Source organism: Aedes albopictus, chromosome 2 (assembly GCF_035046485.1).
Source record: "Aedes albopictus strain Foshan chromosome 2, AalbF5, whole genome shotgun sequence".
Taxonomy (NCBI): domain Eukaryota; kingdom Metazoa; phylum Arthropoda; class Insecta; order Diptera; family Culicidae; genus Aedes; species Aedes albopictus.
In genome coordinates this window covers 515149763-515171181 of record NC_085137.1, presented here as the reverse complement: position 1 = coordinate 515171181, position 21419 = coordinate 515149763, and the positions used below count along the sequence as shown (strand labels likewise).

Below are 21419 nucleotides of genomic sequence, written 5' to 3'. Positions count from 1 at the left end.
TTTTTTTTTTTTTTACTAGTAGATCGTAATACAATATAATGATTAAAGCTGTGAAAACCATACATTTTTATTAAAAACTGGAAGAAAAAAATATATTTTCTTAAAAAATCAGCTCCCATACATCTATTTTGGCCAGGATGCTTCTAATTTGGCCACTCCCATAAGAAATACACGTGATTGGCCAAAATAGAAACCAAACATGAGAATATGGCCAAAACTGCGGCAGTGCTTCTATTTTGACCAGTGCCACTTAATTCAAAAATCAAGTATTGGCTTGATTTCTGCATTTTTCCTTCAAAATATAGATTGAAACCTTTCATTTGACACACTGGTAGTTTTCATAGGATTATTGTTTATTTTTATAAAAATAATTTCCCTGGCCAAAACCGGTGCCCGCACCCTACTTGTGTTTCCGATTAAATATTCTCCACGCACAATTCAGATTGGACTTGGATGTCTATTCTCAGTGGAATAATCCCGGAATGAATATTCTTGGAGGAATTCGGAATTTTAGGAGGTATTCGGGAATGAACACTGGAGGAATTTCGGAAGCCATTCCTGGAAGAAACTCATTAGATTCCAGTATGGAACTACTGGAAAAATACAAAAATATATCCCTAAGGATTCCCGTAAGAAACTCTTTGATAGGTCCAGGAAGGATTTACTGCATGAAACACGGAAAAATGTTATTTTTCTTCACTGGAAGAACACAGAAAGGAACTGCTGGAGGAATTCTTCAAATATTTCCTAAAGAAAGCGGATCAGATCCTTAACGTACGGTAAATCCTCCGAAAATGCTGTGAGTATCAGGTCTCAAAGAGTCAACTGTGTATCGACTTCAAGGTAGCATACGACAATATCGTGATCGTTCGCCCAGAGCTATGGAAATTCATCGACGGGAACGTATTGGGAACGGTGCAAAACTGTGCATAGGTTTTGGGTGACAAAAACGACAAAAAGGTGACGCACAAAATACTAAGGTGTGACCTGTCCAGCATACTGAAGCTACTTGAGGAGTTCTTCGTCAATAAATACCGAACTGTATTTCATGGAAAAGAATTTTACGTTACGTTCACTACTCACCGTTTTGCACATATTGAACATTGCCAACACATGGTTCTGGTTGGACAAAAATGCGGGCGTATCGACAGTTATGTAGTTGTGTAGCGCAGGCATCATATCGACGAAGTAATCGATGCCGTCCTTTTGGAATAGCTAAAAAATAAAAGAAAAACCTTGTTAGTTTCGAACATTCCCAATCTCTTGAAACAACTCACCTGATAGATAATTTCCAGCAGCTTCCACATATCGGGCGAAACCGACTTCGACGTCAGATCGTACACCAGCGAGAAAGCCTCCTCGTAGAACTCGTTCACATTGTGCTGCAGGACGTGACCGACCACCTGCAGGACGATTGGATGGAGCGACAGCATGACCTGAGGATGTTCTTCCATTACGCTGAGCAGAGTTTCCATCGTGTTCAGCAGTCCCATGGCCGTGATGGCACGTTCGTCGGAGTTCTCGTCCGCTTCCAGCACCTGACTGAACGTGGTGGCCAAGTGTTGACAGATATCCACCGCAATCGGAAGCAGCTGGTCGGAATAAATGCAAACGATCTTCTGCATCACGTTGGTCAGATCTTCGTTTTCGGTTTCGCGAATGATTTTCAGCAGTTCCATTGTGATCTCCTTGATTTGAGTTTCCAGGTATTTGGGCGCATCCTCCTGGGAGATGAGGAACATTTGTAAGGCAACCGCGGCTTCCACCTTAACCGGAAGCTCTTTGTCGTTCAGCAGAGCGTGCGACGTCAGACGCATAATCTCCGCCAAAACCTGCTGATTTTTCAACTTGATTTCGCTGAAGTAATGTAGCACCCAACAGGCTCGAGCCCGCAGATGTCCATGGGGGCTTTGGAACTCCGGGAACACGTACTGCATGATCAGATTCTCGACCTGGTCCTTGAAGACTTTCTTCTTCAGCAGCACATCGGCCAACGAACCGACCATATGCAGTGCTCCGTCCTTCTGCTTGGCGTTCAGATTCGGCGCATTGATGATTTGCATGATGATCTGCATGACCTGCGGGAGGACGTTTTTCCGCGTTTTGCAGCAATTGTGCAGCAGGGTTTCGGCGGCCGGAACCGGCGTGGTGTAGTCGTCGAACACGTCAAACTTCTGCCGGATGTACTCGATCGGGTCAGCTTCCCACAGTTCCTCGTCGGCTTCCGAGTACGACATCAGCGGGAAGATGACGTCCTGAATGATGGCGATGAAATGCGGCTTCAGCATCTTCCACGAGTGGGCATGGGAAACTCTGCGGGAAGAGATGACAAAATTTATCCGTTGATGAACGTCCAAGGAATCTCATAATTAAAACCTTCAAATTAATTTGTTATCAATATAGTCATGTTCCAATAAAAACGTGATTTCATGAATAAATGAGTAGTCTATGGTATATAGTTCCACAAATTCTTCAATGTAGGTCCAAAACATCAGATAATATGATTTTCAAATAACCCAACGTACATATGTACAGATGGGTAAATTGTTGATTAAATTGGGAAAAAATCCACAGCTCAGGTGAGATTTGAACTCACGACCCTTATTCGCTAGACAAGTGCTTTACCAACTAAGCTACCGAGCCAATTAATGACTCGGCATTTTAGTTGTCATAAGGTTCAATTCTAATCTCATCCCAAACACAGTCGTAGGGGAAGCGGTACCTGTACGATAGGCAAACAGTTTCAAACAATAAATAAATCGCTTTCGCTCGTCGTACATATGGGGTCTGGTACGTTTGGCATAAGGCCGTTTGGCATAATGCCATTTGGCATAAGGACGTTTGGCATAAAGGACATTTGGAATAAAGGACGTTTGGCATAATGGACATTTAGCATAAAGTACGTTTGGCATAAAATAATTTCAGTAAAAAGTGAACTACATACTTAACGTAAAAGAAGGATAAGTATACAAAAGAAGGATAATACATTATAATGCATTAATTTTTATGGGTATATTATGCAGACAAAGATGATTTGCTGGAAAGAACCATTACCGGAATCTAAATTGCTTGTATCGATGAAGAACAGCCTATATACAAAAGAAGGAACATTCCCCTTCCGAAAAAAAAATCAAATTCATGGAAGCAAAAGGTTATTTCGAAAATAAGAGATCCAATATAATGCACCAACAACAAGTTTGCCTTCTTTCCCTTGAATGCTGTTCTTTAATTTTTCTCCAGAGGAAAAATATATTCCACATATTCTTTATGCCAAACGTCCTTTATGCCAAACGTCCCTTATGCCAAATGTCCTTTATGCCAAACGTCCTTTATGCCAAATGTCCTTTATGTCAAACGTCCTTATGCCAAATGTCCTTATGCCAAACGTACCAGACCCGTACATATGTACAACAGAGATGGTTATATTTGCGGTTTAGGGGAAGATGATATAGATCGATGAAATTAGAATTGAACCTTATGACAACTAAAATTCCGAGTCATTAATTGGCTCGGTAGTTTAGTTGGTAAAGCACTTGTCTAGCGAATAAGGGTCGTGAGTTCAAATCTCACCTGAGCTGTGGATTTTTTCCTAGTTAAATCAATATTTACCCATCTGTACATATGTACGTGGAGTTATTTGAAAATCATAATTGACCACACGGATTGGTGTTACCGAAAATTTGCACTTTGAGTGAGTCATCAGATAATGTTCTCAAGTTCTGTTTCAGCACAACTTTTACACTATTGTTACATTCTAATCCGTATGAATATATAAACCAACTTTAACCCTAGTAAGATGTTGGGGTCTATATGATCCAGAGGATTAAACGAGTGGAAGAGATGTTACCTAATCAATAAGAATAGAATGGCTGTCAGATCGCATTACGGTTACCATTCTACCTTTTCTATCTATCTCAAAAATGGCTCTACAACTCTATAAAGGAATCCCTGGAGGAATCTCGAAAGGATTCCTAGAGAAACCATTGCAAAGACGGAAGGAATCTCGGGAGAAATCTTTTAAGGCATTCTGGGAAAACCCATTGAAGAAATGCCGGAAGAAATCCAGTGAGAAATTAATTAACAAATCTCGGGGGAAACCCTAACAAAACCTCGGGAAGAATCAGTTAAGGAATCCCAGGAGGGCTTAATGAAGCAATCCTGGGAGAAATTCCTGGAAGAATCCATGTAGGAAGCCCGAGAAAAAATCCCTGAAGAAATCCCGGCAACTACCCGAAGGAATCCTCAAAATAATTTTAGAAAATCCCTGAAATAATTTACAAATGAGTCCTTTTTAATATCCTTAAGGGTCTTAAACGGACCGAAACGTCGGGAATAATATATGTAAACATTTTCCATTCCCCTTGATTGCGAGGCCAAACCAGTGACGACAATTGTCAAAATACGGTCGTCTCCACCGACGCCCAGCGGCGCCAGCCTCGTTGATTTGTTTTTGTTTTGATAGTCGTCTTGACAACCCAAGCGGCATTCTCAGAAATGTATGCTTTCGAAATTCTTTTGACCGCTGTCTGCTGAACTTCAATCACCTACTGATACTCAAAGTCAGTATTTTCAATTTCAACTGATTATTTTTAATTAAGCACGATGCAGAAGCAAAAAATGCAGTTGTTTTGCATCACTCACCAAAAGTAACTATAATGCCTTGAATTAAGGTAACATATCGGTATTTGTATGCCTAAACCATAATAAATCAATTTCAATTCATATTCGAATTCATCGAGCTGAAGTTCAGCTGAACTGAACTTCAATTACAGTGGATGACACCACAAGACGCCGCTTTCATTGTCTCGTCTCTCTTTGTCATGTTCATTCTCGGCCTCGTGTCTATGGGTAACTGTGTTTGTTTATTTGCGCTCGTTTTCACACAAATTGAACATCATTGTGCTGAATTTTTTCGACACTGGGCCAAACTACAAAAATCCTGTAGAATTTCAAGAAGAAATAGGGTGCCTGTACCAGTTATCGCACCACCTAAGAAAAACTATTTCTACAAAAATAAGAAGACCGACGAATGTAAACAATAAGTCAAATGATTGATTAGTTTTCATACTTTACAGGAAAAATATAAAAACGGAGCCAAAACTACTTTTTGTATTTATTACGGTGTGTGCCAATGATAGGAACCCTGTACCAGTTATGGACACATTTGTTAATTTGGGTTCCACTTCGCACTATTTACATGCATTCCTTATGGGAGTTGCCACAACTGGTACACTATGGCGAAATAGGGTGCAAGGAGGCTGAAAAGTTAAGGAAAATGATTTTTTTCTACCATAATTTGAGCAAATTGTGAACTTTGAATGGTTGCAATCATCTTTTGTGATCGTGATCTTTTGTTCGCGTTTTTTTTTTCTAGTTGATTTGTATCTTTAAAGGTTGAAAATCAACTATGGCGAATTTGAGGTACTATAGCCATAACTGGTACACTGAGCCTAATTGAAGGGAATCGCTGAAGAAATCCCAAGGGAAATCTCGGAAGAATTCCTGAATGGATTATTAAAGGAATCATTAAAACAAAAACTCAGGAAGAATCTTAAAGAGAAAACTGGGATAAATTTCTGAAAGATACCCGGAAAGAATCAATGAAGGAATGATGGAAGAAGTGTCTGAATGGATCTCTGACAAGATGCAGGAGAAATGTTTAAAGAAATCCGAAGGAATTTCGGTAGAAATTCGTGAACGAATCCCTTAAAGAAGTCCTATATGAATCTGGGAAAAACTAATAAGAAATTTCGGGATGAATCAATAAAGAAGGTCTTGGGGATATGCCTAAAAACAACTAAGGAACAATTCTAGATGAATACTTGAGGCAATCTCGGAAACTGAAAAAAATAAAGAAAAAAATCCGAAAGTTATTGCGGAAGAAATTCCTAAAGGAATCCAGGGAAGGATCAATGAAAGATTTGGGGGAGGAATCTCTGATTCCTGAAATATCCCTCTACCCTTTGGAGACGGTATTTTCGCCTTGCTTGATGTAACCTCGCTGGACTAGAACACGTTTGTAAGGGTCGGTTTTCTCGGCTGGGCTAATGTGACCCATCCGACTTCAAAGTGTTAAAGAATGAGGAGTAGACCTAGTGGAATGGTTAGATCACATGGCTATCACGATGAGAACCTGGAATCGAATCCCCAACGACAAATTCATAAATCTTTGGGTTCTTTCTTCAGAAGAAAATGTTAAGCCGTGGCTTCTGAGATGAACTAGCTTTGTGTTAAAAATTTGTTAATAAAATAAAACAAACACAAACTCTGAAATAATCCTGAGGCTGAGAGAAATTTCTATTGGAATCCTAGGAAAACTCAACGAAGGAATCCCAAAGAATTCATGGAGCAATCCTTGGCAGAATACCTGCAGAAATACAAGGGAAAATCACTGAAACCCCAGAAAGGATCTGTTATGATGAATAGAGTAAGGATATTAACAAATAGTTGTAGATTGTTATATAAATAAGAGTGTAGAATTAGCATTTAAGTTAAAATACACATTGATAAAAACTAAAAAAAATATATATAAATAAACGAGTATCAATAAATAATGCAAAGGCAGTAAGAAAAACATCGTAAACATGTTTTGAAACCCTTGAAATTCTTTATTAAGCTACAGATGCTGTGAAACGAAAAAAATATCAGTCTTTCGACGATTCTGAAACAGCAACGACGTGTCAGAACAGAAGAAGAAACGCAGACGAACTTAGAATCGGTCGAGCTGAAGCGACGCAAATCTCAAGCAACACCAACGTGTCCAGGAGAAAGGAGAGCCGGAGGAACGGTCGAGTCGAAGCTGACCAAGTGATGGAAGCAGCCCTGGATACTCCCGAACTCAACGAGGAAAACTAATGAAGGAAATCTAATGAAATCCCTGGAAAATCCAAGAGAATTACTGGAAAAATGCTGAAATAATTCAAAAAGGAGTTCCTTAAATATCCTAAAACAATCCCTAATAAAATCCCGGGAGATCTCCGAAAACAAAAATCCTAACGGAATCCCCAAAGAAACCATTGAAGGAATCCCATCAGAAATGATGGAAAATTCTCCGAGAATCCCGATCCATTAAAAAGTCTCGGGAGGAATCCCGAAGACATGCTAGCATAATTTTTTAAAGGAAACCTGAGAAGAATCAATGAAAAAAAGACGGGAGAAGTTTCTGAAGGAATTCCAGAAAGAAGCTAAGGATCCGGAAAGAATACTACATGGAATCCCGGAAGAAATCAATGAAAGAATCTCAGAAGTAAATCCTGAAGAAATCCCTGTGGAAGTCAACCCGACGCAATCTCGGAAATAATCTGTGAAAAAACGAAAAGTATTGCGGGAAAAATCCCTAAAGGAATCCAGTGAGGACTTAATAAAGGAATTCAGGGAGAAATCCCTTATGGCATCCCTGAAAGGGAGTGTAGAATTAGCATTTAAGTTAAAATACACATTAATGAAAACTAAAAAAAATAATCCCTGAAAGAATGTGGAGTGGACCTGGTGATGAAATTTAGAAGTCCACATGGCTATCACGCTGAAAACATGGAAACGAATCCCGCTCTCGTTAAACTTACAAAATTTAGTTTCTTTCTTCAGAAGGGAAGTAAAGCCATGAGTCCCGAGATGAACTAGCCTCGTATTAAAAAATCCGCTGTTCAAAATAAAACATCCACAAACTCTGACAGAATCACGAGAGAAATTCCTGTTGGGATCCTGGAGAATCTCTGGAGGAATCCCCGAAGAAAACCCAAGAAGTGTCCATCAAGAAGACTCGTATTAAAAAATCCGCTGTTCAAAATAAAACATCCACAAACTCTGACAGAATCACGAGAGAAATTCCTGTTGGGATCCGGAAGAATCTCTGGAGGAATCCCCGAAGAAAACCCAAGAAGTGTCCATCAAGAAGACTCCCGGGAGAAAATCATTGATGAAATCCCTGAAAAAATCCGGGAGAAATTCCCGGTATTCTCGAGGGGAATACCTGAAAGAATGCCAGAAAGAGTCCCGAGAAACCCAAGAAGGAATGAAAAAAGCAATCCAGAGAGAAATCTAGAGAAATCCCGGGAAGAATCCCTGGTCGAATCTAGGAATGAATACGTAAAGCGAACCCGTGGAAAATCGATGAAGAAATTCCGAGAAGCATACATGAATCCTTGAAAGCTTCCTGATGGCATCCTTGGAGAAAACCTAAGAAGAATCTCGGACGAATCCCTGATGAAATCTCGAAGATAAAACGTAAAAGAACCCTGGGAGTAACAACACACAAAAACACCTAAAAGGAATCCTGGGAATAATCAATAAAGGAATCCCAGATCGAATGCCGGAAAATATCACTGAGGTAATCTCGGGAGAAACTCCTAAAGAGACCCTGAAGGAATCTTTTTATAAGAATTCTGGCAGAATCCCCAACAAACAGAAAATGCCAGTACAAATGAGGATTCCGCAAAGATGTAGCAATCATGGCAATTGGAAGCTAATGATTAAGGGAGACATTTGTTTCAAAAATTCCTCTAGGGACTCCTACTTAGCGTTCTTCTATTTTTTTCCTTGGGATATTTGCATTCCTCTCTGACCAACATTTCTTCAACACAAGTGGAAATTCTGGTGATTCTTCGGAAGTTTTTCAAGGAGTTTGGCCAGCAGTTCGAAATTCTCTGAACCAGAAAGACGTTTCAATTCCGTCCGTTCTAACAGAGGTTTGCGCGGAATTTCACAAGAAGTCTGCCAATAATTCCTACAGGGATCTCAGGAAAAGCTTATCTGTGGAGTTTTCGCACAAAATTCCTGTCAGATGTCCCTACGGGATTTCGCCCGAATTCCTCTGTAATTTACGTAAAGGTCCCCTTTTCGTAATTTCTATCAAAGTTTCTTCCTGTAATTCTCCAATAATTCTTCATATTTCTTTCCATGCAGTCTTCCAATAATTTTCGCAAAATTTCTCCCTAGATTTTTTTTTCAAAAGTTTCTCTCTGAGGATATCTCCTGAAATTTCCTAAGGATTTTCATCTTTAGGTTTTCCAAGACTTGTCCCGAAGTTCTTTGGGGAATCCCTCCGGCAGTTCTTACCCCGGTGATTTCTACTTGTTTCATGAAATGCGACGCGAGACAAGACACGACACTTATGGTTCTTACAAGCGTCAAAATAATTAAAAAAATTACCTTAATGCCAATCGGTTTCGGGCTCGATGCAGCCCATCTACGTGACAATGTCCGACTGATTGCGATGTTGTTCGTACTAATCCGGGTCCGGAGAGAGAGAATGTTACTGCAGTCGATTCGTGTCGATGAGATCGAATAGACTCGACATGATGGGAGGATCGTATCTCACCGATCGAAGCGTATCTCTCCGTAGCGCAGGTTTGTATGAACCAGATTTTTTCACCTTTAGAGGCAGAGTTTACAGACAAACCTTTGGGCTCAGTATGGGTAGTAATATAGCTTAAGCTTTCCCCTTTGCTAGCGGACGTCTTCATGAGCGATTTTGAGAACAAAGCTCAAAAGAAGAAGTTGTTCCCCAGGATCTGATGGCGCTACGTTGACGATTTTTTTTGTCCCAGTTAAAGAGCGATATTTGGATCAAACTTTGAGCATGTTTAAACTATAATAAAAATAAACACAGCACAATTCCCGGAAATCATCCGGGAGAAATTTTGAGTAATTTCAAAAGGAATCCTACGGGCAATGTAGGATGGAATTGCGGAAGAAACTCCGGGTGGAATTCAAGGATGAGTTCTGTAAGAAATCGCCTCGTCGTTGCAAAATTCAGGCCTAACATGTCTAAGGGGGCATCCATTTAGAACGTCATGCAAAATTTGGGAATTTGAGACCCCCCCTCCCCCCTTCGTACGGGTTTTTTGTATACCTAATGCATTACTTGTCACACTTTCCTGAACCCCCCCTCCCTCCTATGAGCGTGACGTACTTAATGGATGCCCCCTAAAGGTCCTATCTGCAGTAGAGAGGCTCTCTTTGGTTTCCCTCTCTTTCGTTAATATCTCAGCTGTTTATTTGTATTATAATTGTCTCCTTGCATTGAACGATGGTCAAAACAATCGTCTTATGATTTGTACTGCTAAAATAGTTGAAAAGTGTACCATTACATTGCAATAATTGAAAGAGAAAGTGAACAGAGAGCCTCTCAAATGCAGATAGGACCTATTGAAATGTTTGGCCTGAATTAACTATAATGCACTCATAACATTTTTTTAGAGTTTTCCTCGTTTTCCACGTGACCCACTGCACTTTGTCATGTCTTGTTTGTTGTTTGACTTGTTTTTTGCTTTTTTTATATAAGGGCCCATATAGCCGAGGCGGTAAACGCACGGGTATTCAGCATGACCATGCTGAGGGTGACGGGTTCGATTCCCGGTCGGTCCAGGATCTTTTCGTAAGGGAAATTTCCTTGACTTCCTTGGGCATAGAGTATCTTCGTGCCTGCCACACGATATACACATGCAAAATGGTCATTGGCAGAGGAAGTTCTCAGTTAATAACTGTGGAAGTGCTCATAGAACACTAAGCTGAGAAGCAGGCTTTGTCCCAGTGAGGACGTTACGCCAAGAAGAGGAGGATATGACCTACCGTTACTCAAGAATTTAAAAGGAAACATGATTCAAAGATCCTCAAAAGAGTGATACAATTCAAGCTAAATCTAGCTACGCCACTGGAAGAAACGATAGGTATGCGCACATGTTTGAGGCGAAGAGCGTTATCTGCTTTTTTTTCTCCAAACGCGTGTTCACAATTTCTGTTCCTCATTGGATCTATAAATAGCCCGAAACCACCCGCGCAACAGCAACAATATATCAACAGAGCGGCGCGTGAATTGAATCATCGCATCTGCCAGGTACCTGCTGTCTGCGTTAGAACGTGCGAACCGAGTCATTAGCATTCGAATTGGATCATCTATTTTATCAACCCACACCCCCGGAAGGACGTATGTATACTTACGCATGCTTGATGTAGTTGAGCGTATCGGTCATGACCCTGGGGGAAACGTATATTTTGTTGCGATACTGGTCGAGGACCTTCAGCAGTACGTTCAGCAAACCGCTGGTGAAGGTCTGCAGGAACCAATCGGCAAATTCGTTGTATTCCTTCGAAACCACGTTGCCCGGACTGCCGTAGCGCTCGAACATCCGGAGGACGATGTGGGAGGCCCATTTTTTCACCTTCCACCAGGGCATTTCCGGCCGTTCATCTTCATCGATGTGGGACGAATCGGGAGCCGGCCGGTCCAGAATCTGACGGCAGATTTCCATCCAGTTGGAGAAGATCTCCTTGGTGATGACTTCCAGCGGCAGAGCGTACTGCGTGAGGGCATAGAAGATCTTCAGGATGAGCTTTTGCATCAGGACGCTCTGCTCGGATGGATCGTTGATCAGGTTCATCATCAGATTGTACATTTGAGGGAGCAACAGATTCATCGCTTCGGTCAGCGGAGCTCTTTCGACGGATTTCTTGTATTCGTAGTTCTTGACCAGTTGGTACATGCACAGCAAGGCCCCGTTCCAGCCATTCACATCCCGGTTCTGCAGGTAGATGTTGATTTTGTCCACCACCTGGGTCCACCGTCCGGGGAAATCGTTTTTGATGATATTATTTATACAGACGCACAGCTGCACCCGGATAATATCCGGGGCATGGACGATGGCTTCGACGATCGTGTCACGGATCATGGCACGGTCTTGCTCATGGATGGAGAACGGCAGTGGAACACCGGGTTCTGCCTCGCGATCTTGCCAGCTGCTTGTTACCAAGTTTTTCAGGTAGATGGCGCCCGCCTGGCGGACCGGGCTGTCCACGTCGTTTTGCATGACCACCTGCAAAAGGCTCGGCAGAAAGCCGATGATTTTGTGAACCTGGCGGAAAAGAGAAGGGATATTTGCATAAGTCAAGGCGGAAAGGTTTATGTTTCAGAACAATGGTCACGGTAATGGTACGTGATTCGATTGCATAATGAGATAATTATCGATAAACGATTATAAGCAACCGTTCATTGATCATACATATACAAAAGAAATACAAATGAAATTTCAACTACCTAGCAAATTATGTATTTCGACAGCTTTGTTCTCTTCGTCATCCTTCCCAACCAAGCTGAATTATGTCACCAAGTTTCAAGCAATTTGGCCAACTAAAACACCTCCATGACGAAGAGAACAAACCAGCCGATAACACCTTGTCACCCTATTAATCGTAAGGCACTGTGTTTTTGTTTAACCGTTAAACTAAAAAACAGTGTCTAAAAGATTAACATTTGTCTAGCTGCCCAGGTAACCACTAAGTATTTGAATAAGCCGTGTATCAGCCCGTATTATGCATTTAAACTGCTTGCTGCCCTACATAAGCAGTTTGAATGCATAACTGCCTTGAGTTAGCATAAGCTGTGCTGCTCAAATGCTTTTGGCTGTTAATTAGCATTTCAACTGCTTGAAGTGTTTTCACTTGGGAGCAATCAGAATGCTTTTCAACTGCTCTTTAAATGCTAGGAGCAAAAAGGTTGGGAGATATGTAAATGTTACGCATTTGGCAACACATATTGTCTCTCTCTTACAGAGCCTATGCTTCTGTTTACAAATTTGTGCATCTTATTTGTTTCTTCATTTTCCTCTACTCATCCAAAAGCACCAAAGAAAACATGACTGCAGCTGGATTGGTTTGGGAATTTGTCCATCAAAACATCACCAATTATTTATCATTTCGTCGGAAAATGTGTGCCGAATAGGTGGATGCTTTGGTGCATCATAGGATTGTTTGAAAGAGGGAAGAAAGAATCATATTCCACAGATATTTAAAAGAAAGGATCGTAATCCTCTACCACAATGAAACATCTCAATGAAAACAAGTTTTTGATGTTGAATCTGAAGCTGTTATCGAATCATTCTTTATATTGGCGATTAAATCAACGCACGCCACCGGAACAGCTTTAGCATCGTGGATCAGGAGCAACAGAATCAGAAGCAGATATGATTCATCAATCTCCGGATCGTAAGTTCAAACCTACATCACTACAAAAATCAGCAAAAAAGTACCACCTAGCACCGGCTGGAATATGGAAGGACGATGAAGCGGGAAGCAGGCTGAGAGAACGAGAACCAGACGTCAATCTATTTTTGTTTTTTTTTTCTGCTCGATGAGGCGTTACGCTTCTTTGACATTTCGTCACGACGTTCCTGAAGGGATAGCACTAAGACAGCCCGTTATTTTGCCAAAACCTGCTGTAAGGTAGCACTATAGGCGCATATACGGCTAATTAGCATTAAATGCCTTGTCATAAAGGCTACTATAATGCTGAAGGAATGCTATTTTCAATGCTTACTGGTTACTTGGGTGTGCTGTTAAACGTGCTGCTTTTTCAGGATTATCGTTTCATAAGATTGACGGGCTTGGTGGTCTAGTGGCTACCGCTTCTGATTCGTATGCAGAAGGTCATGGGTTCAATCCCTGGCCCGTCCTTTTCATCCTACTTTGTATCTTTCTATCCACTTTCTCTCGCTCTTTCTTCTCTACATATACAACTCATGTATATTCATATGTCCATAGCCATCGCTAGAACCAGAAACGAATTGAAAAAAAGTCGTTTCCATCTCTTCCAACTTCCACTCACAGCACAGTGTATATATAACGCCTATAAGTTATGCAACCAAAGCGTGTTGTGCCGCTTGACCTTATTCACCTTATTCACCACACAATCTATCACGAACACTATAAATAACCCTATCCATGGATCGCATCACCGACCCAACGGTGACTCCCAGATCTCCCATCCTTTCCGTCTAACAAATACCCCAGTCCGTGCGGGTTGTGGGGACGCAGAGTGCTCTCGGTCTCTAGTAGCAACAACCAATACACTCTAACATTCCTTTCCCTTCCCAGCTGACTATAAGGACTTGGCCGGCGCCGTTATTGATCAAATATACATGAGCTGCTAAAATTAGCGGAATGTCCCAGCCCCTTATTCAGTTGGATCTCAGTGCAACTGGTACCAGTTCAGATCAATCACGGAGGAGCAACCATTGACATGTATAGTCAGAATTGATCGATGATCGATCGATCGTTGATCGTTATTATCGTTTCATAAGATATCTTATGATATTTATAAAAGCCTTCTTATGAGTATTTTCATAAGACCTGTCTAATGAATTTCTTTTTGCCTCAGTGTAGAATACAAGGAGGAATTCCTGGAGAAATTCAAAGACTCCCTGGGAGACCTTGGAGGATTTTTTTAAATAAGTTATTCCAGAAAGAATCACAGAAGGAATTCCCGAGTGAAGCCCTGGAGAAATTCCTGAAGAAATCGCAGATAAAATTGTTGGAGAAATCCTGAAAGAATGTTAAGAGTTGTTTAGGAGTCCTTGTAGTAGCTCCCGAAGAAATCCCTACAGGAGTTCTTGAAAAAACCCAAGGAGGAATCCTGGAGGTAATTGCAAATGACATTCATAAGGGATCAATTCCTGGAGGAGTTCTTGAAAGAATTCCAAGAGGAATTCCTAAAGAAATCCCATGAGGAATCCCGGATTCAATCCCATGAAAACAACCTCAAGAAATCCCAGGGAAGCTTTCATAACAAATTCCTGGAAGAATTTCTGTAATACCTAGAAAAAATACAGGGTGTTAGGTTCGTGAGTGCAAACTTTTTAAAGGGTGATAGAGGACCATAAATCGTGAAAAAAAATTGTGCCAAAATATTTCAAAAGACGTCTTATGAAACGGTTTCATAAGAATTTCTTATGGAAATCAAACCCTTTTCTTATATCAAAATTTTATAAGACAAACCTTATGACCTTCTTAAGATGAGTTTCCTCAGTGTATAAGGAACTCCTCCAGGAATTAATGCAGTACTTCTTGCAGGGACTGTTTAGGGATTCCCTTGGGAATTCCTCTTGAAATTGCTTCCGGGATTCCTTCTGGAGTTTCTTCAGGTATTCCTCAAGGGATTTTTTCAGGAACTGCAACAGAGATTCCTCCACGAAGTCTTCCTAGAATTCCTTCAGGATTTCTCCAAGAATTCAATCTTCAGGAATTATGCTGGTATTCCGCAACGAATTCCTTCGGAGATTCCTCCATAAATTTCTTCATGAATTCCTCTGTTAATTCCTGCGGGGATTTCTATAAAAAATGCTCCACGAATTCCTCCAGAAATTCTACTAGAGATTTTCTTAGGAGTTTCGCAGGCGATTCCTTCAGGAATTCCTCCAGGAATTCCACCAAGAATTCCTGTAAGGCAGTGATCCTCAGGCCTTTTTTTTCAACTGTTTGTATTGCACTTCCTGGATCCATTTGTGAAACATCCAACACCTTATTCTAGGTTTTTTTTGGAGTAGAACAACCTCCATAAGCAACTTTGCAAGAAATTCTACGGAACTCGGTGTCACGTGCGGCCCGCGGGCCGCACTTTGGTGATCACTGCTGTAAGGTTTCCTTCTTCATGCATTCCTTCAGGACTTCCTCCAGGTATTGCTCCATATATTTCTCCAGGAATTGCTTCAGGGATTCCTCCAGGAATTCCAGGAACTCCTTCAGATAGTGCTCCAGGAATCGATACAGGGACTCCTCCAGCAATTCCACCAGGACTTCATTGCAGGAATTTCTCCAGTGTCTCCTCGAGGAATTCCCTCATGAATTTCTTCAGGAATAAATCTAGGAATATACCTTCATAAATTCTGTCAGCAATTCATTCAGAAATTCTTCCAAGATTATCTCTGGAATTTTTCCCTGGATTTCTCCAGAAATTGATGCAGTGATTCCTTCAGGAATTACATCAGGATTATTCCAGGGATTTCTAGACAAATTTCTCCAAGGATTCCCAGAAATTCCTTAGAGAATTGCTCAAGGAATTCTTCAAGAAAATCCTCCAGGAGTTTCACAAGGGATTTTTTAGGAATTTTCCCAGAGTTTCTCTAAAGATTCCCCTGGAAACTCATCCAGTATGTTTTCAAGTATTTCAGTTGAGATTCCTCCTGCAATTCCCACAGAAATACTTCTAGGAATTCCTCCATGATTTTATCCAGGTATCCCTCCATGAGTTTCTTCAGAAATTGATCCACGAATTGCTCCTGGACATCCTTCAGAAATTAAGTTATAAATTTCTCCAGGAATATCTTAAGGAATTTCTCGAAGGAATCTCTCTTCGACGATTTCTCCAGTATGTCTTTCGGAAATTCCTCTAGAAATTCTTCAAGGGATTTTTTTCAGAAATAGAAATCTCCCAGAATTCCTCTAGAGATTTTTCCAGAAATTCATACAGTAATTCTTTCAAAAGTTTCTCTAGGGTCCTCCAGGAATTTCTTCAGGGATTTCTCTCCACGAATCTCTCCAGGGATTTTCCCAGAGATTCCTCCAGGAAATCTTCCAAGCATTCTTCCAGGACATCCTCCTGGATCTTCTCAAAGGATTTTTTAGAAATTTCTCCAGGAATTCCTCCCAGAATTCCTCTGGAGATTACTCCAGAAATGCTTCCAGGAATTCTTCCAGGGATTGCTTCAAGAATTTATCCAGTTCCTCCAGGCATTCCTCCAGGATTCTCTCTAGATTTTTTTCCAGGAATTGCTTCAGGGGTTCCTCTAGGAATTTCTTCAAGGATTTCTCCAAGAATTCCTCCAAAGATTGCTTCAGGAGTTTCTCTGAGATTTCCTCAAGAAATTCCTCAAGAAATTCCTCAAGAGATTTCTTCAGAATTTTTTTTCTAGGGATTTCTTCATAAAAATTCCTTAACAGATTTCTTCTGAAATTTCTCTAGCAAGTCTTCCCAGAATTTATCTAGAAAGTCTTCCAGGTAGGGTAGAAGCTTCAGTTTTGGCCATAGTGCGGTATTGAGCCTGTTGCGATCTAAATCGACGTAAATTTTTTACTAGTAGATCCTAATATAATATTGTGATTACAGCTATGAAAACCACACATTTTGATTGAAAACTTGAAGAAAAAATATATTTCCTTAAAAAATCTGCTCCCATATATCTATTTTGGCCAGGGTGCTTCTAATTTGGCCACTCCCATAAGAAATACACGTGATTGGCCAAAATAGAAACCAAACTTAAGAATATGGCCAAAACTGCGGCAGAGCTTCTATTTTGGCCAGTGCCACTTTTAATACAGAAATCAAGAATTGGCATGATTTCTGCATTTTTCCTTCAAAATATAGATTGAAACCTTTCTTTGGACGTATTGGTTGTTTTCAAAGGATTATTGGTTATTTTTATAAAAATAATTTCCCTTAGACTGGCCCAAACCGGTGCCCGCACCCTATACTTTCAGAAATTCCTCCAGAGATTGCTCCGGAAATTCTTCCAGGGATTCCTGGAGTGATTTTTTTTTTCAGAAATTCCTCTCAGTTTCACTTCAAAATTTGAACCATGTTTTTCTTCAGAAATTTAAGAAATTTTTCTATCATTTTTTTAGGGATGTACACAAGAATTTATCCGGGATTAACTCATGATTTTCTTTAATAACTTTAAGAATTTTCTCCAGCGAATAGTGTTGGAAGATAATTTAAAAAGGATGCATGCAACAACCTGAAAATTATACAGCGATTCTTCCGGGAATCCTTCCAGCAGTTTCTTCACAAGTTTCCATTAGGAATTTTTACAATTTGCGAGACAATAAGTCCTCCAGGGATTCTTCCAAGCATCACATACCACTAAAAAGTCACGGCAGCGCAGGCTTTGGTTGCGTAGAAGTCACTGTGACTTACTCTAAACATATAAATATTTACATGCTAAAAATGCTAAAAATACTTTCAGAAATTTCTCAAGGGAATCCATCAGGAAATTCTTCAAGAATTTCTCAAGGCATTCCCTTCAAGAATTCTCACAGGAATAACTCGAGGATTTCCTCCAGTGATAGTTTCAAGGCTTTTACGAGAATACCTTCGAAAATTCTTCCAGGTATCATTGAGAATACGTCATTTGACATCTTTATAAAATTATACTCTGAGATGAGTATATGTAGTATATGAGTATGTAAAACAATATACGGAACAATTCTGAAGGTTTATTCTTAGAGGAATAGAGATCCAGGACATTCCAAGATTGCCAATAAACATAGATACACTGGATGATTAATGACAAGGTATTTGGAGTACATGGCTCAAATTTTCTAGAGCACCGTTTTTTAGAACCGGTGAACGGGTATGGCTGTAAATGCATCACGCTGATTGTTCAGTGTTCTAAAAACGGTGCTCTAGAAAATTTGAGCTATGTACTCCAAATACCTTGTCCTTAATGACTGAAAGATCTCCAGTTAGTCATGGTAGGCATTATGTAGACATTTTGAAAAAATGTTCGGACGGGTTTCCATTATTCATTACTGGGAAAAAATGTTGAAGAAAATCATAGAGTAAATCCTGGGTTAGTCCTCAAAAGAGTTTAGCCAGAAAAAATAATGCACGAGTAAAAAAATCCTAAATCTTCCTGAAATTGGTCACCGCTGAAATTGGTCAGTGATGCCGAAAAGCATCACTCTCACAAACTTATACACTCCCGTTCAAAAACATGTCATTTTTTTAGGGCCATATCTCCGCCAATTTGCATCCGATTTCAAAACTTTAGGTTTCATTCAAAAGATAATAAGTCAAAGAAACTTTGAACATGATTTAAAAGGAACTTTTTCAAAAAAAATGTATGTAAACTTAACCCAAAGTTGCCAAATTTTCTAAAAAATGAATATAAACTTACGGCAGTGTCGCTGGAAGTTGGGTCGACCAAATTTTAAGATGAGAGCGGTAATATGACACATTTTCTATTAGCTTTCAACTGCTTTTTACAGAACTTAGCTAAAAAATCTAGAAAAAAAGTTATTAAGTAAATTATTCCTTAATGTCATCGGCCAAAAGTTTGGGGTTACTATCGTAAAACATGGAAAAGTGATTTGTTGATATCTTTGTCATCTTTCATTCAATTTTAATTCTTCTTGGCTTATTTGAAACAAAATGAATGATACTTACTGTATAGACATTGAACCACAAATATTTGTTGAAATTTACATACTAAAACTTAACGTAAAGTTGCCTCATTTTTTGAAGCGTGATAAAATGTGCTAACTTTACATAACATTTTTATATACAAAAATTGTTAAATACGTTAAGTTGAAGACATCAAACGTAAATTTAGTTAATTATCTTTGAAATGAGCCAAACATAATTAAAATTAAACTATAGATGACGAAGATTTAACCAAATCACTTTTCCATGTTTTACGAAAGTGACCCCAAACTTTTGGCCGATACATCATATTGAGGGGTGACCCCAAACTTTTGGTCGATGACATCAAGGATTAATTTACTTAATAACTTTTTTTTCTAGATTTTTTAGCTAAGTTCTGTTAAAAGCAGTTGAAAGCTTATAGAAAATGAGTCATATTACCGCTCTCATCTTAAAATTTGGTCGACCCAACTTCCAGCGACACTGCCGTAAGTTTATATTCATTTTTTAGAAAATTTGGCAACTTTGGGTTAAGTTTACATACAAAATTTTTTGAAAAAGTTTCTTTTAAATCATGTTCAAAGTTTTTTTGACTTATTATCTTTTGAATGAAACCTAGGGTTTTGAAATCGGACGCAAATTGGCGGAGATATGGGCCTAAAAAAATGATATGTTTTTGAGGGGGTGACCCCAAACTTTTGAACGGGAGTGTAGATTTTTACCTATTACACAAGCGAAAGCTTAAAGCTAAACATTAGAGTAAGGGACAATCAAATCAGCGAATTTTGGGCCTTTATACTGATTTCAAATTTCGGATGTAGAGCAAGTGCAGTTTACTTGTCTTTACCATCCAAAGTTTGTTTTTTTTAATCACGCCTCAACCCGTTAGTCATAGATAAGCAATGAATCATAACAATAAAATGTTTCTCGATTACACCATCCAAGTGTTAGAGATATTGGCAAACAAACACCGCCTTTTCCATCGTGCTGGCTTATATCTATGATATCTATAGATATGCCTGTCTATTAATCTATTTTGATAGCTGTTAAACATTCCAGGCCAGGAGACAAAACCTGTAGCACTCGGAGGCCTTCATATTACAACGTTGTCGAAGAAACAAGTTTGTTGGGGTTGTTTACATTTCCCGGCCGAGTGCAAACGACCCCGAAAAGTTTGGTCAATTTTTTACGATTTTCTTACGTTTGCCTAGCAAGGTGTAAAAGCACTCATCAGAGAGTAACCGTTTGGATTACATTTCCGAAGGACAGCCGTTTGTCGCACAGGAATGGTTTGAGTAAAAAGGCAAAAGAAAAGTCCTTATCCAACGCAACTATTACCACTCACACTAAGCCCAAAGTAATTTAATGCTTGTTTTTATTTTAATGTATTTTAAATGAATTCTTCATAATTAAAAATATTATGTTTTAAGTCCAGAATAAGGAAAATAAGCTTCATTTTAAAACCAACCAGTCGTAAGACCCCGTAAGACCGCACAGAAGTTGAGGCGCGATCAGCATAAATAGAATCCAGACTGCCCAGAGCGTACTGCGCTCAGTACACGGAGAAATCAAACTACCTAATTTTTGGGTCGATTTTACTCAAAGCTGAGTATATCGAATAAACTAGTTACCCAAAATTAGGTTGTTTTCCATCTTTCCCCCACCGATGTTGTCAAAAACAAACAGAGATGCATCTACCCAATGGGGGTCCTTGAGCCCAATAAGCCAATTTTGAGTAAATGTAGGTATACTCAAATTTGGGTTGAATGAGGTGGGGTCTTGGGTTGAATTTAGCTACTCTTAAGTATATTTTTTGCTGGAGGTAAAGGCAATTTACCTAGTGTGAGTTTATTCGATTTACTCAAATTTGGCTTATTGGGCGGAACTATGGGATTGCGTCAATAGAACTCAATTTTGGGTAGTTTGGTGGTTCCGTGTACGCAAAATAAATAAGTTTTAAAAAGGATGGTAATCAAACAGTATCATCCAAACATTTTCTATTGCCAGCTATTGCCGGGAATTTAACTGAAAGGAAAATCAGCAATCTTCCAGCTGGTACAAGTATGTAGCTTGTAGACAAGGGACATACACAACTCCTTATCTCTCATTCTTCCAATCCAGTTACTTCTTCCCAGAGAGGGGGCGCATGACGAGATGGGCAAGATGCGGGATACTACACACGCCACAACACTCGCGCGCTCGAGCGATGCTCGGATGGAGTTTGTTTGTGTTGGTTTCGTGAGTTTTGCGTGTGCTGCGAGGAGCTGTCATTTCGAGATTCAGGTTGTTCGTGGTTGCCAGTTTAAATGGATAAAAATCAATAAGTTCCTCATCGTGTCACAAACTAGTTCAACTACTTTGTGTGTCTTGATCTTGAAGGCCCTTTCACTTACTGCTTGTTTTCCACCTATGATCCAAAGATCTTTTGATTTGTCTTGGCGACTTCTAAGACCATTGTTGATTAATTCATCATGCCACAACTGCTTTGTTTTAAGGAGTTCGCCTTATCTGG

The 21419-nt window shown here is 39.8% G+C and overlaps 1 protein-coding gene across 1 annotated transcript in view; it reads right to left on the bottom strand.

The window, feature by feature from the left end:
• Nucleotides 1-21419, bottom strand: part of LOC109409715 (importin-7) — a 43932-nt gene that overhangs the window by 7978 nt on the left and 14535 nt on the right. The window contains exons 2-4 of the mRNA XM_019683207.3: nucleotides 10939-11849; nucleotides 1278-2313; nucleotides 1084-1215 (exon numbers count right to left, since the gene is read on the bottom strand). Coding sequence (XP_019538752.1) covers nucleotides 1084-1215; nucleotides 1278-2313; nucleotides 10939-11849 — 2079 coding nt within the window. The remainder of the gene's footprint in view (nucleotides 1-1083; nucleotides 1216-1277; nucleotides 2314-10938; nucleotides 11850-21419) is intronic.